Raw genomic sequence first — 11,203 nt, 5'->3', positions numbered from 1 at the left:
GGCTGGAGTGCAGTTGTACAATCTCAGCTCACTGCATCCTCCACCTCCCGGTTCAAGCAATTCTCCTGCCTCAGCCTCCGAAGTGCTGAGATTACAGGTGCCGGTCACCACACCCGATTAATTTTTCGTATTTTTAATAGATACAAGATTTCATCATGTTGGCCATGCTGGTCTCAAACTCCTGACCTCAAGTGATCTGCTCATTTCAGCCTCCCAAAGTGCTGGGATTACAGGAGTGAGCCACTGTATGAGGCCAGTCACGTCTTTTCAACACAGCCAATCTCTGTGGAATGAACCCTTCCTGTTCACCTTCCTTACCTGCCCCTGAAGTCCCTCCTTCCTGCAGGGCCCAACTCCAAGTAGAGTGAGTGCAGCCACACAGCAGTAACCAGATAGAGCAGCCTCCCCTGCAGACATGAGCAAAGAAGGGATCCAGAGAGCCAAGGCTGTATCCTGAAAAGCAAGAAGGAAGGATGGGGACTAGGAGGAAGTAGGGCAAGTGTGGCAAATAGGAGAAATTAAAAGGGCAAGACCAAGGCTTTGTAGACCACAAGAAGGAAGAGAATGTGCTCACATAGATTCTTGTGGGGTCAAAGGGGCAGTCAGTATGTCCCAGCCCCTCATCCAGTGGTACCAGAGGATCCAGCAGTCCTGGATGGCAGTCAGCAATAAGGCGGTGGCCACCGTTGGCCACAGTGAGTGACACAGCAAGAAGGAGGCCCAGGGAGCAGGCAGCAGACAAGAGCAGGTTCACCAGAGCTAGTGCCAGCAGGGCCCAGTGCTGGCAAGGACGGGAGATCAGGTGAGCAGCCTGAGCCTGGCTAACTCTCCCAGTAACTAAACACCCAGTATCTCTATTTGAGGCTCCTCCAGTCCATTGAAAGACCAAGCTCAGTCAGCCCCCATTTCCCCGACTCAATCAAGCCTACTCGTTAAAAGCTCCAGGAAGTCCCTTCTCACCAGTGGAGAGCGAAGAAGGTTCCTGGATGCCAGGAGGGCCACAAGTCCCACGGAAACGCTCTGTGGAAGACACAAAGCCTTTGGCCCGCTTGGCTCTCCGGGTGCCCGGCCCCTACCCCAGGCCACCTGCCATGCTCACCAGCAGCCCCGAGCCAACGGAGATGACATTGGCCGCGGTGTACTCCGGCGTGACGGCGCCAAGGGGATTGGCCACGTGCCGCAGTACAGTGCCGTGCAGCACGGCCCCGAGCAGCAGGTTCACGTGGCCCACCAGGATCAGCGCCAGGCCCACGCGCATCAGCCGCCGGGGGCCCCGGACGGCGTCTGCAAAGCACGGGGGAGGGGCAGGGTTGAGCCGGGCGGGGAAGGGAGAGGCGGCTTGCGGCGGATTAACCACGGGCTAACCACGGGCGGTAGGACAGGCCGAGTGGCCCCAGGGGAAAGACAAGATACGACAGAAGCCGGAAGTTACCGAAAGCGCAGAGACTGCAGCGCCTCATCCCGTCAGCTGCACCGGCCATAGGGTAGCTCTACCTGGGCTCAGCCACGCCCCAATCTTGGCTCCGCTTCCGTCTCGGGCTCCCCTCCCACCTGGGCCCCGCCTCTGCCCCGGCCCAGCTCCCCCTGGCTGGCAAGGCTCGAACACACGACGCTTTTAGCAAAAAGTAGACTTTTATTACAGCAGCAACTGAGGCGAATCGAATGGCCCCCCAGGGCCACCACTGCAGCACCACCTTTCTCTCCCGCCCCGGCCGCCCCAGCGGGATTGTAGAATTCGGCTCCCTCAGTGCCCATGGGCCTCCTTCCCACACAGTCTGGGTGGGAGCCGGCAGATCAGCGACTAGCCCCCATCTAGAAGGCGGCTGCTGAGAAGGCCCAGGCCCACGTCTGTGCAAAACAAGTAAACAAAGTGCAGAGGGGAGGAAGAGAAGGGAGGGGTAGGATGATGCTCAGAACCAGGGAGCCCCCTAGCCCTCCTGAATAATAAAGGAGGGAAGGGGCTTCACAGGGTAATACTGACTGAGGGGAAGGGACAGGAGGGCTGCAGCACGTCCAGGGACAGCCACAGCGCAGATCAGGGCCTGGCCCGAGTGAGCTCTAAGAGGAGACGGTGACAGCGGCTGAGTTGAGGGTGTTGTTCCTGGCAAAATTGAACTTGTTCAGGGTCTCCTCTAGCAGAGAAGTCAGCCGGCTCTGGTCAGCCTGGGGGAGAAGAGCTCAGTGAGACAGGTGCTGAGAGAAAAGAAGGCACTGGGGCAGCCAGGTCAGATGAAGGCAGAAATCTCACCTCACTAATGAAGCCCAGCTGCACCAGCTCAGCTGCCAACTCGGGGATGTTCTCATCTGACAGAGAAACAGGAGGGGGTGAGTACAGTACAGGGTGGATGGACCTGGGGCCCTTCAGACAGCACCACTAGGGCTAAACTGTCAGATCCACCCACTGTTGTAGGGGCTAAGATAATTATTCTTTGTGAGTCAGTGTGATACTGCCTTGTTGCTTTCCCCACTCCTGAATATGTCCCTCAAAGATAAGGCTCACAGACTCTCCATCCTCTGAGGGAAAGGAGAGACTCACTTGGCATCAGGTCACAGCTCAGGTGCCGGTTCAGTTTGTCCTCCAGCTTCAGCAGAAGCGTCAGCTGGAGAATAGGACAGTCAGAAAATGAGACTCTTCCCTACCCTCTAGCCACCAGCCCTTCGCAACCCTAGCCCTGAGCCTTACATGGTGTTTGACTCCCTCCTCCACCGATTCAATGTTGCACTGCATCAGCACCACCTAGGGAAGGAGGACAGAGAGGGTCACTCTAGAGACCTGTCCGTACAAAACCCAATACCTAGAGGCCTTTCCAGCCCATAGCACATAGCTGCTAGGGAGCATTTTCTCTAAAGGACAGAGCCTTATTTGTGATGTCCCCTCTCCCTTCCATCACAGCCCCTACCTTTCGAGTCTCCACCTCAGCTGGTTCAGGTGTTGGAGTCTTGACAGAGGGGGGCACGACAGGTGATGTCACCTCTTCCTGCTGTGGCTGCTGGGGCCGAGGTAGCCCAAAGGCTGTCAGAGGATAGATACCATTCCTGGAGGGAGATGAAAACAGATCACATGAGCTCTGTGAATGCCTTAGGATACCCAACCCTGCCGGCTTCCTCAAGAAAGCCTGCCTTCTCACTCTGCTCTCACCTGACATCTTCAAGGAATTTATCTAATTCCAGAGCTGGTGACTGAGAGTACCTGGAGGAGAAAAGAGAAAGGAGATGGAAAGAAGGAAACAAGCAAAAAAGCAAATTCAATCATTCCCAGAGAATGGACAGTTTACAGAGCCTCAAGAGTGGTAGTCACCAATCTGCTCTTTTCAGACCTTCTCAGTTACTCACAAAGTCTGAACTGGTTCTCTTCCTGGTCCTGCAGGGATTTCAGCCAGTACAGCACTGGTATCCATGTTTTTGGTGATCTCCTCCAGAGCATTCTCTGGGATCATGTCTGGAGGGCATGATGGAGTGGGATGTTATGGAGGAATAGTCATATTAAATATCATAGAAGGCATGGAGGCAAAGTGGTAAAGAATCCCTTTGGAGGCAGGGCATGGTAGCTCATGCCTGTAATGCTAGTACTTTGGGAAGCTAAGGCAGATAGATCACTTGATGCCAGGAGTTCAAGACCAGCCTGGCCAACATGGCAAAGCCCCGTCTCTACTAAAAATACAAAACTTAGCCAGGCATGGTGGCACATGCCTGTAATCCCATTTATTCGGGAGGATGAGGCATGAGAACTGCTTGAACCCAGGAGGCGGAGGTTGCAGTGAGCCAAGAGCACGCCATTGCACACTGCAGCATGGGAGACAGAGTGAGACTCTTTCTCAAAAAAAAAAAAAAAAAAAGAATCCCTTTGGAAATAGAAGAGGAGAGCAAGCATGCCAGTGATAGTTACAGGGCTCCAGATTGGAAGAATATTCCCTGTAGGGCCAATAGGACTCACGTTGGTGTCCTACAATGCAGTGGGCAGCAAGGAGTTTGAGCGAGGGCACTTCAAACAATGCTGGGTGGAACAGAAGTTCTCTGGCTGTTGGTCTGCGAGCAGGCTCAGACTGCAGGCACTTTTGAATGAACTCCTAGAAAAGAAAACAAGGTGGAGTAGGCATCTGGCAAGCCCCGCAATGTGTTAATCTTTATAGCTCTCATTCTACTTAGCACAAGGCTTTGTACATAGCAGGGGCTTGGCACTTGCTGAGAAAACAATATATTGACAAACACACCTGAAAGGGCTTCAAAAACTAAGGTATATGAAAAATACATCCACTGCCTTTCTGGTTTTAATTATTTTTCTGCTCTCCAACCACAACCTTTCTTTTTTTATTTAATGTTCACACTTTCTTTTTCCTTATTTTCTACTTCTCTGCTTTATTAGCCAACTCATTGCCTATCTTCTTTTCTAAACCTTGACAAATTTTTAGCTTCTCTCTTCCCACACTTACCCACTGTGATCAATATTCACCATTTCCTTTGCCCACAATCACTGAATTCACTGAATTTCCGAGGATTCCTGTAACCATTCTGCCTTATTTTCTTTCTTTTTCTGATACAGGGTCTTGCTGTGTTACCCAGGCTGGAGTATGGTGGCACAATCACAGCTAACTGCTGCCTCAACCTCCTGGGCTCAAGCAATCCTCCCTTCAACTTCCAGAGTAGCTGGGACCACAGGCATGTGCCACCACACCCAGATTATTTTTATGTTTGGTTTTTTGTTTTTGTTTTTTCCATAGAAATGGGGTTTTGTCATGTTTTCTGGGCTAGTCTCAAACTCCTGAGCTCAAGTGATCCTCCCAGCTCAGCCTCCCAAAGTGCTGGGATTACAAGTATGGGCCACTGTGCCTCACCTCTGCCTCCTTTTCTGCCTCCTGTACCATCCCATGACAATTAACCTGCTTTCAACCTTGAAGGCTAACAGGGTTACAGACCTAATCTTTAACTTGAATACTTCACCTCAATGTTGAACTAGAAACTTATTCCACACTGTCCTCCTGACTTCCCGCTAGTCTTCCTTCTTTTCTCCCCTGTTCCCTATTATACTTATCTAATGCGTTACAAACTGTTCTTGTTTGGACTTTCCTGTCGGGCTTTACTTACTATAGTCTGTCTACTGATTCATAACCTTACGTCTTTCAAATCTTAGCTCATTATTTCTGGGTGCTATCCCTAACTATATAAATATAAAATCCCAAACAACTGGTTTAATTTAAATTGATTGATTTGCTTAAAAATATAAAAATGGGTCAGGCACTGTGGCTCACACCTGTAATCCCAGCATTTTGGGAGGCTGAGGCAGTTGGATCATGAGGTCAGGAGTTTGAGACCAGCCTGGCCAACATAGTGAAACCCCGTCTGTACTAAAAATACAAAAATTAGCCAAGCATGGTGGCATGCGCCTGAAATCCCAGCTACTCGGGAGGCTGAAGTAGGAGAATCTCTTGAACCCAGGAGGCAGAGGTTGCAGTGAGTGAAGATCATGACACTGCACTTCAGCCTGGGTGACAGAGCAAGACTCCATCTCAAAGAAAATTAAATATATATAATATATATATATATATATATATATAAATGGCTGTCTGAAAGAAAAAAAATGGCTATCTGAGAATATACAGCAATTGCCTAAAGTAACCATCAAATTAATTTACCTCCATGTAGACACATTTAAATTAACACACTTTTTTTTTTTTTTTTTTGGAGACAGTCTTGCTCCATCACCAGGCTGGAATGCAGTCTTACGATCTCGGCTCACAGCAACCTCTGCCTCCTGGGTTCAAACAATTCTCCTGCCTTAGCCTCCCAAGTAGCTGGGACTACAGGCACGCACCACCACACCCAGCTAAATGTTGTATTTTTAGTAGAGATGGGGTTTCACCATGTTGACCAGGATGGTCTCGATATCTTGACCTCGTAATCCGCCTGCCTCGGCCTCCCAAAGTGCTGGGATTACAGGCATGAGTCACCGCGCCCGGCCTCTTTTTCTTTTTTTGAGATAGTCTCACTCTCTTGGCTCAATGCAACCTCCGCCCCCCAGGTTCAAGGGTTTCTCTGGCCTCAGCCTCCTGAGTAGGTGGGACTACAGGCATGCACCACCATGCCCAGCTAATTTTGGTATTTTTAGTAGAGACAGGCTTTCACCATGTTGGCCAGGCTGGTCTCAAACTCCTAACCTCAAGTGAGCTGCCCACCTTGGCCTCTCAAAGGGTGGGATTACAGGTGTGAGCCACTGTGCCCAGCCAACACACAACGTTTAAACCCCAATAATCATCCATCTTAACCCCCTAACCTATGTGTATGTATGCGAAAACATGATAGGCACCTCTTAAGGAAATGTTTACAGATTTTGCTTGTTCTTTCTGTTTTATGTTCTCTAGCTCTTAGGAGGATATGCCCAGTAGGTAAAAAGGAATAAAAATCAGAAGACATTTGAAAGTCAGTTGAGGAGAGAGTGATCCTGAAGATCCTTACCCTCTGTAATGGGTCTTCTAGAAGCTGGATGGCACTGCTGATGGCTTCCTGTGGCACATACGAGGACTCTCCATTGCCCTGAATCTCCAGCACTGCCATCTTCAAGGAAGAGGAATAAAAATAAGTAGACACCTAAGAATTTCAGTGCTCTCATAATCACTCCCCCCAAGTTAGCACCTTGCTTGTCCTCCCTCCATTTCCTCTTCCATCTTCTCATTTGACCCCTCATTTGTCCCTCCCTTCCAGTCTCCTCACCTCCAGTGCACACATGCCGAAGGAGTAGATGTCCACTGCTGTTGTCACATTAGTGACTTCTAGGGAAAACAGAGAAGGCTTTGTTTAATCAGAGGATAGGGGCTGGGGTTGGCAGGAATGCCTTAGGAAAAGAAAAAGAAAAATACTTTGTATGCTGCTAGAGAAGAACTAGAAGTTTCAGTTATGTTGCCTCTGTACCTCAAGTTATAAGGTGCAAAACCAGGGGGATGAGGACAGGGCAGAGAAACCAGGAAGGCTCACCTCCATACTCTGGTGCAAAGAAATGTAGATTCTTCTGCTCTTCTCGACAAGTCTTCACGTGATTGTTGATAGTGTCAGGAGCCACTGGGAAGTAGGGGAGACACCCACAATCTGACCACCATCAACGAAGAATAGTCTCACTCCAGAGAGAGGCCCCAAAAGCCAAATTCTCTCCTAAAGTCTCCTTTCTGATGAACCTCAATAGGCACAAACATATCTCCTTTCCCGTCCTGAACTACAGACCACACATGGATGCCACCTACCTCCCCTTTCTCAGGCTTACTGCTTCTCATCTAATGTCCCTAATTCAGGAGCAACAAAAGCACCAGACTAAATTAACAGATATACAGGGGCTTCGGGCTGGTCTAGGAGCAACGTAGCCTAAGGAAAAACTTTCACTTGTGCCCTGTTCACCTTCCCTAAATCCCAGGTACATCTAATCCTGTTCACATGAAAACATTTGGTTTTAGTTTTAGGAATGGCTTTTAGTTTTAGTTTTGGTTTTGGGAATGGCTGCCTAAAAACACAGGCAGCCATTCCTAATCTGGGAGAATTGGAGACCTCAGGAACTTGGATAAAGAAGGATAAGAAGTATTAACATACAACCCAGGATGCAGCCTCCTTCTTACCACCTTTGCTGAATAAAACTCAAAAACAGCTCAGAATTGAGCTAATATCCTTGAATCAGTTCCACTTTTAATCCACCAAAACTTTTTAGACTCCTACCCCCTTATTCCTCAACAATGCCTGCCACAGGGCTGAACGAGGAACCAGGACCAGGCCCAATTTGGACTCATTCGGATCATAAACAATGACTAAAAGTCACAGAGAATATGGGAGCACAGTATGATCTGGGGAACTAGCCTGATGATGAAGGGGAACATGAATCCAGGAGATAAGTGGCCAGCCAGGCAGAATCCACAGGAAACAAGCAGGTTATGGAGGGACAAGCAGGCGGAGGGCTGGCAGGGCAGAAGCTAAGCAGGCATAATTAGGCAGGGAAGATAGGGGAAGAGGGTTTGCTCCCACGACTGCATGCACTGGGCAGCCGCCAAGGGAGCAGAGGGAGCACAAACAGAGCCCCAAGAGGGGCAAAGGGAGCTCTCACCATTAGCAAAAATCCTATGAAAGACTGTTGGGAACAGAGCAGCCCGTAAGCGGGAGGGAGGAAAACAGAGAAAAGTTGTGAGCGATGGAGCAGCCAAGCCCCAGACAAATGGACACACAAATACACAAACATAGCACACAGAAATGTTGTACACTGCACACAAATACACAGCAAATGAAAGCACTCACAGTAGGCACAGCCTGGAACCTCCTCTGGCAGGGTCTGGCCCCAGGGCTCAAATCAGACCTCAAACCTATCTCTTGCCCTTTCCCAACCTCCTATCAGTATCTCTGTATTAACTCCAGTTTCCCTTCAAAATGGTGTAAGATTATATCCCCTATCCCTCTCCACTAATTAACTGGCCTCTCCTATGAATTACCCCTAGCAAAGTCCTTTCTCTTCTCACCAACCCACACCTCAGAATTTTGCTCTGTTATCCCCCATTCCTTTCATCTTACCCCCATGGTTCCCAAATTCCCGAGGCTCCCCTGCCCAGAACCTCTCCCTCCCCTCACCAGAGCCAATCTTGATGAGTCCGTTGTGCTGGATGAAGATGGTGTCACAGGTCAGGTTCCCATGGATGATGGGGGGGTCACAGGAGTGCAGGTAGCTGTGGGGGCACTGGGCTGTTAGAGGGGCCACTGGGAAATTAAGGGCAGGGGGAACCCAAGGGTTAAGAGGAGCAAGGGCCAGGTCTCCTGCTGGTCACCATAAAGATAATCCCCACACTCTGAATCTCCATTATGCCTGATGATTTAAATAGCTGGATAAGCACTAGGAGAAAGATGTAGGAGATAAGTGTCATGGTTAGGGCATTAGGATATACCCTTTAAATGACCCATAGCGGGCTTCATCTTGACAGTATATGATTCAAAGAAAGTGGGGAGAGGCAGCAAAGAACAGAAGAGTAGTACCCTAAAATCTCTTTGGAGGAACTAAATCAGGAAATATGGGTAAGAAACTAACCAGGTACTACGTACCTTAGGGCAGAGAGGATTTGTGTGCACCAGCGCTTCCATGCCTGAAACAAAGTGTGATCCAAGGATTAGCAGTCATTCCCTCTCTTAACTCTCTCCCACTAGCTCTTTCCATCCCTTCCTGATCAGCTTCATTATTAACATAATCATTTTTAAACCCCCTAAAACTTTGTCTGCTCTCCTTCTGTACCTTTTCATTCATAGTCTTGTGGTTCTTTTTGGTCTTCTTCAGAAACTGCTTCAGACTCCCAGATGACATGTATTCTGTGATAAAAATGACCTGTGGAGGCAAAGCACTTACTAAAAGGCCTTACAGTAGAAATGAACCCTTCCCTTGTAACATATATCACATTTGAAAGTTTATTAAAATTTCTCTGCTTTTGTTCTTAGCTTTACTTAGACTAAATAGGGCAATGAAAACTACTAAGCAATAAAAGTTACGGGAAGAAGAAAGCAAAAGTTCACTCATTTTCTGCCCAGTCTATAGCCACACAAAAGGCATAGGTGGCAACTGAAGCCCTACTCTCATTGCCATAGCAGCTGATTCCAGTTCTGTTTCAAAACTACCCTGTTTTAATCTCTGAATGTAAAAGAAACAATAATAAATGTAGCTAGTCTCTTTTCACTAAGTTCAGGAAATACGGGGAAAACTTCTTACCCTGGCCTTGTTCTCTTTAATGTCAGCCCAGTATTTGTGAAACTTAACAATGTTAAGATGCTCCAGCTGAATCAGATTATCAAACACAGCACGAACCTTTTCCTGAGAGCAAGGGAGGCAATGGAATAGCAGAGTTCACAAATCACTGTAATAATCCTGAGAAGCCATTCCCTATCCCTCCCCAGAAATGATCTAACCCCAACATATTCTTCATAGGCAGCTTCCCAACAGCAATTCCTCTTTAACATCAGTGTTCCAACATTACCCAGGCTGCATCTTTTCACCATCACCTACCTCCTGCAGCTTGTAGTTCTTGCGCTCAGAGAACTGTACCTCATTCCACACAACCTCTACACCTTCCTCTGTATCCATGGCCAGGTATGCACTGTCAATACCTGGTACATTCCGTTGATTCACCTGAGAAGAAATTCATATGAAAGAGAATTAAAGTTACCTCTCAAATCCTCCATTTTAACATTACATATGATCATCTCCTCCTAGTCCCCAACCTTTTGAAGTTTGGTCGGCCTCTTTTAAGACTTTGCTCTTCCAGTTCTCACCTCTCCAGAATACAGTCTCCCAAGAGTGACTGTACCATCACTTTACCTCTTCTCGCCTCTTCTGCCAGCGCCCACAGGGTGACTCTTCCAAAATCTCAGATTCATCTTCACTTTCTTCTTCTTCCTCTGGGGAAGCCGCTGAGGTTGTGGAGGTCACAGGAGGTGACACTGATGTCAGTCCAGGAGCTGAAGATGAGGATTCTACCTTTGGATCTGAGCCACTGCTGAGTACTGTCTGGGACTCCCCCTCCGACATGCTGGAAGAAACACTCAGACCTGCATTGGTTGAGGCAAGTACAGAGGGAGAAGGCAGAGAGAGTCAGGATACATCTATAAAGATTTAGTAATCCAGGCTGGGCTTAATGACTCACGCTTGTCATCCTAGCACTTTGGGAGGCCAAGGTGGGCAGATCATCTGAGGTCAGGAGTTCAGGACCAGCCTGGCCAACATGGCGAAACCCCGTCTCTACTAAAAATACAAAAATTAGCTGGGTCTGGTGGGGCACGCTTATAGCCCCAGCCATTCAAGAGACTGAGGCAGGAGAATTGTTTGAACCAGGGAGACGGAGGTTGCAGTGAGCTAAGATTGCACCACTGCACTCCAGCCTGGGTGACAGAGCAAGACTCCATCTCAAAAAAAAAAAAAATTTAGTAATCCAGCTGAGCACAATGGCTCACCCCTGTAATCCCAGCACTTTGAGAAGCCGAGGCAAGAGGTTCACTTGAGGCCAGGAGTTTGAGACCAGCCTGGGCAACAAAGTGAGACACCCATCTCTACAAAATAATTTAAAAATTAGCCAGGCAAGGTGGTACACAGCTATAGACCCAGGAGGCTGAGATGGGAGGATCGCTTGATTGCCCAGGAGTTTGAGGCTGCAATGAGCTATCATCATGCCACTGGCTAGGCAATAGAGAGAGACCCTGTCTCAAAAAA

The 11,203-nt window shown here is 48.5% G+C and overlaps 2 protein-coding genes across 5 annotated transcripts in view; both read right to left on the bottom strand.

Annotated features, from left to right (window-relative positions):
* The window catches only part of KRTCAP3 (keratinocyte associated protein 3), a 2,384-nt gene extending 852 nt beyond the window's left edge, over positions 1–1,532 (bottom strand). For 2 of the 3 annotated variants that reach the window (XM_017545623.1, XM_017545624.1), the window contains exons 1-5: positions 1,433–1,532; positions 1,100–1,284; positions 961–1,020; positions 575–781; positions 319–453 (exon numbers count right to left, since the gene is read on the bottom strand). In XM_017545623.1, the coding sequence (XP_017401112.1) occupies positions 319–453; positions 575–781; positions 961–1,020; positions 1,100–1,284; positions 1,433–1,481 (636 nt within the window). In that variant the 5' untranslated portion in view covers positions 1,482–1,532. The remainder of the gene's footprint in view (positions 1–318; positions 454–574; positions 782–960; positions 1,021–1,099; positions 1,285–1,432) is intronic. The other variant, XM_017545625.1, reaches the window with a different exon arrangement.
* Positions 1,533–1,613: 81 nt separating this feature from the next.
* NRBP1 (nuclear receptor binding protein 1) overlaps positions 1,614–11,203 on the bottom strand; it is a 14,319-nt gene continuing 4,729 nt past the window's right edge. Inside the window, exons 2-19 of one of the 2 annotated variants that reach the window (XM_017545617.2) lie at positions 10,316–10,545; positions 10,004–10,126; positions 9,710–9,811; positions 9,242–9,331; positions 9,055–9,095; positions 8,590–8,684; positions 8,075–8,098; positions 6,967–7,050; positions 6,706–6,764; positions 6,451–6,549; positions 3,935–4,067; positions 3,334–3,439; positions 3,140–3,190; positions 2,901–3,036; positions 2,684–2,737; positions 2,537–2,600; positions 2,249–2,304; positions 1,614–2,163 (exon numbers count right to left, since the gene is read on the bottom strand). In XM_017545617.2, the coding sequence (XP_017401106.1) occupies positions 2,059–2,163; positions 2,249–2,304; positions 2,537–2,600; positions 2,684–2,737; positions 2,901–3,036; positions 3,140–3,190; positions 3,334–3,439; positions 3,935–4,067; positions 6,451–6,549; positions 6,706–6,764; positions 6,967–7,050; positions 8,075–8,098; positions 8,590–8,684; positions 9,055–9,095; positions 9,242–9,331; positions 9,710–9,811; positions 10,004–10,126; positions 10,316–10,525 (1,632 nt within the window). In that variant the 5' untranslated portion in view covers positions 10,526–10,545 and the 3' untranslated portion in view covers positions 1,614–2,058. The remainder of the gene's footprint in view (positions 2,164–2,248; positions 2,305–2,536; positions 2,601–2,683; positions 2,738–2,900; positions 3,037–3,139; positions 3,191–3,333; positions 3,440–3,934; positions 4,068–6,450; positions 6,550–6,705; positions 6,765–6,966; positions 7,051–8,074; positions 8,099–8,589; positions 8,685–9,054; positions 9,096–9,241; positions 9,332–9,709; positions 9,812–10,003; positions 10,127–10,315; positions 10,546–11,203) is intronic. The other variant, XM_017545618.2, reaches the window with a different exon arrangement.

The sequence above is a fragment of the Cebus imitator genome, unplaced genomic scaffold, assembly GCF_001604975.1.
Source record: "Cebus imitator isolate Cc_AM_T3 unplaced genomic scaffold, Cebus_imitator-1.0 Scaffold180, whole genome shotgun sequence".
Lineage (NCBI taxonomy): Eukaryota > Metazoa > Chordata > Mammalia > Primates > Cebidae > Cebus > Cebus imitator.
This window is presented reverse-complemented; position numbering and strand designations above follow the sequence as displayed.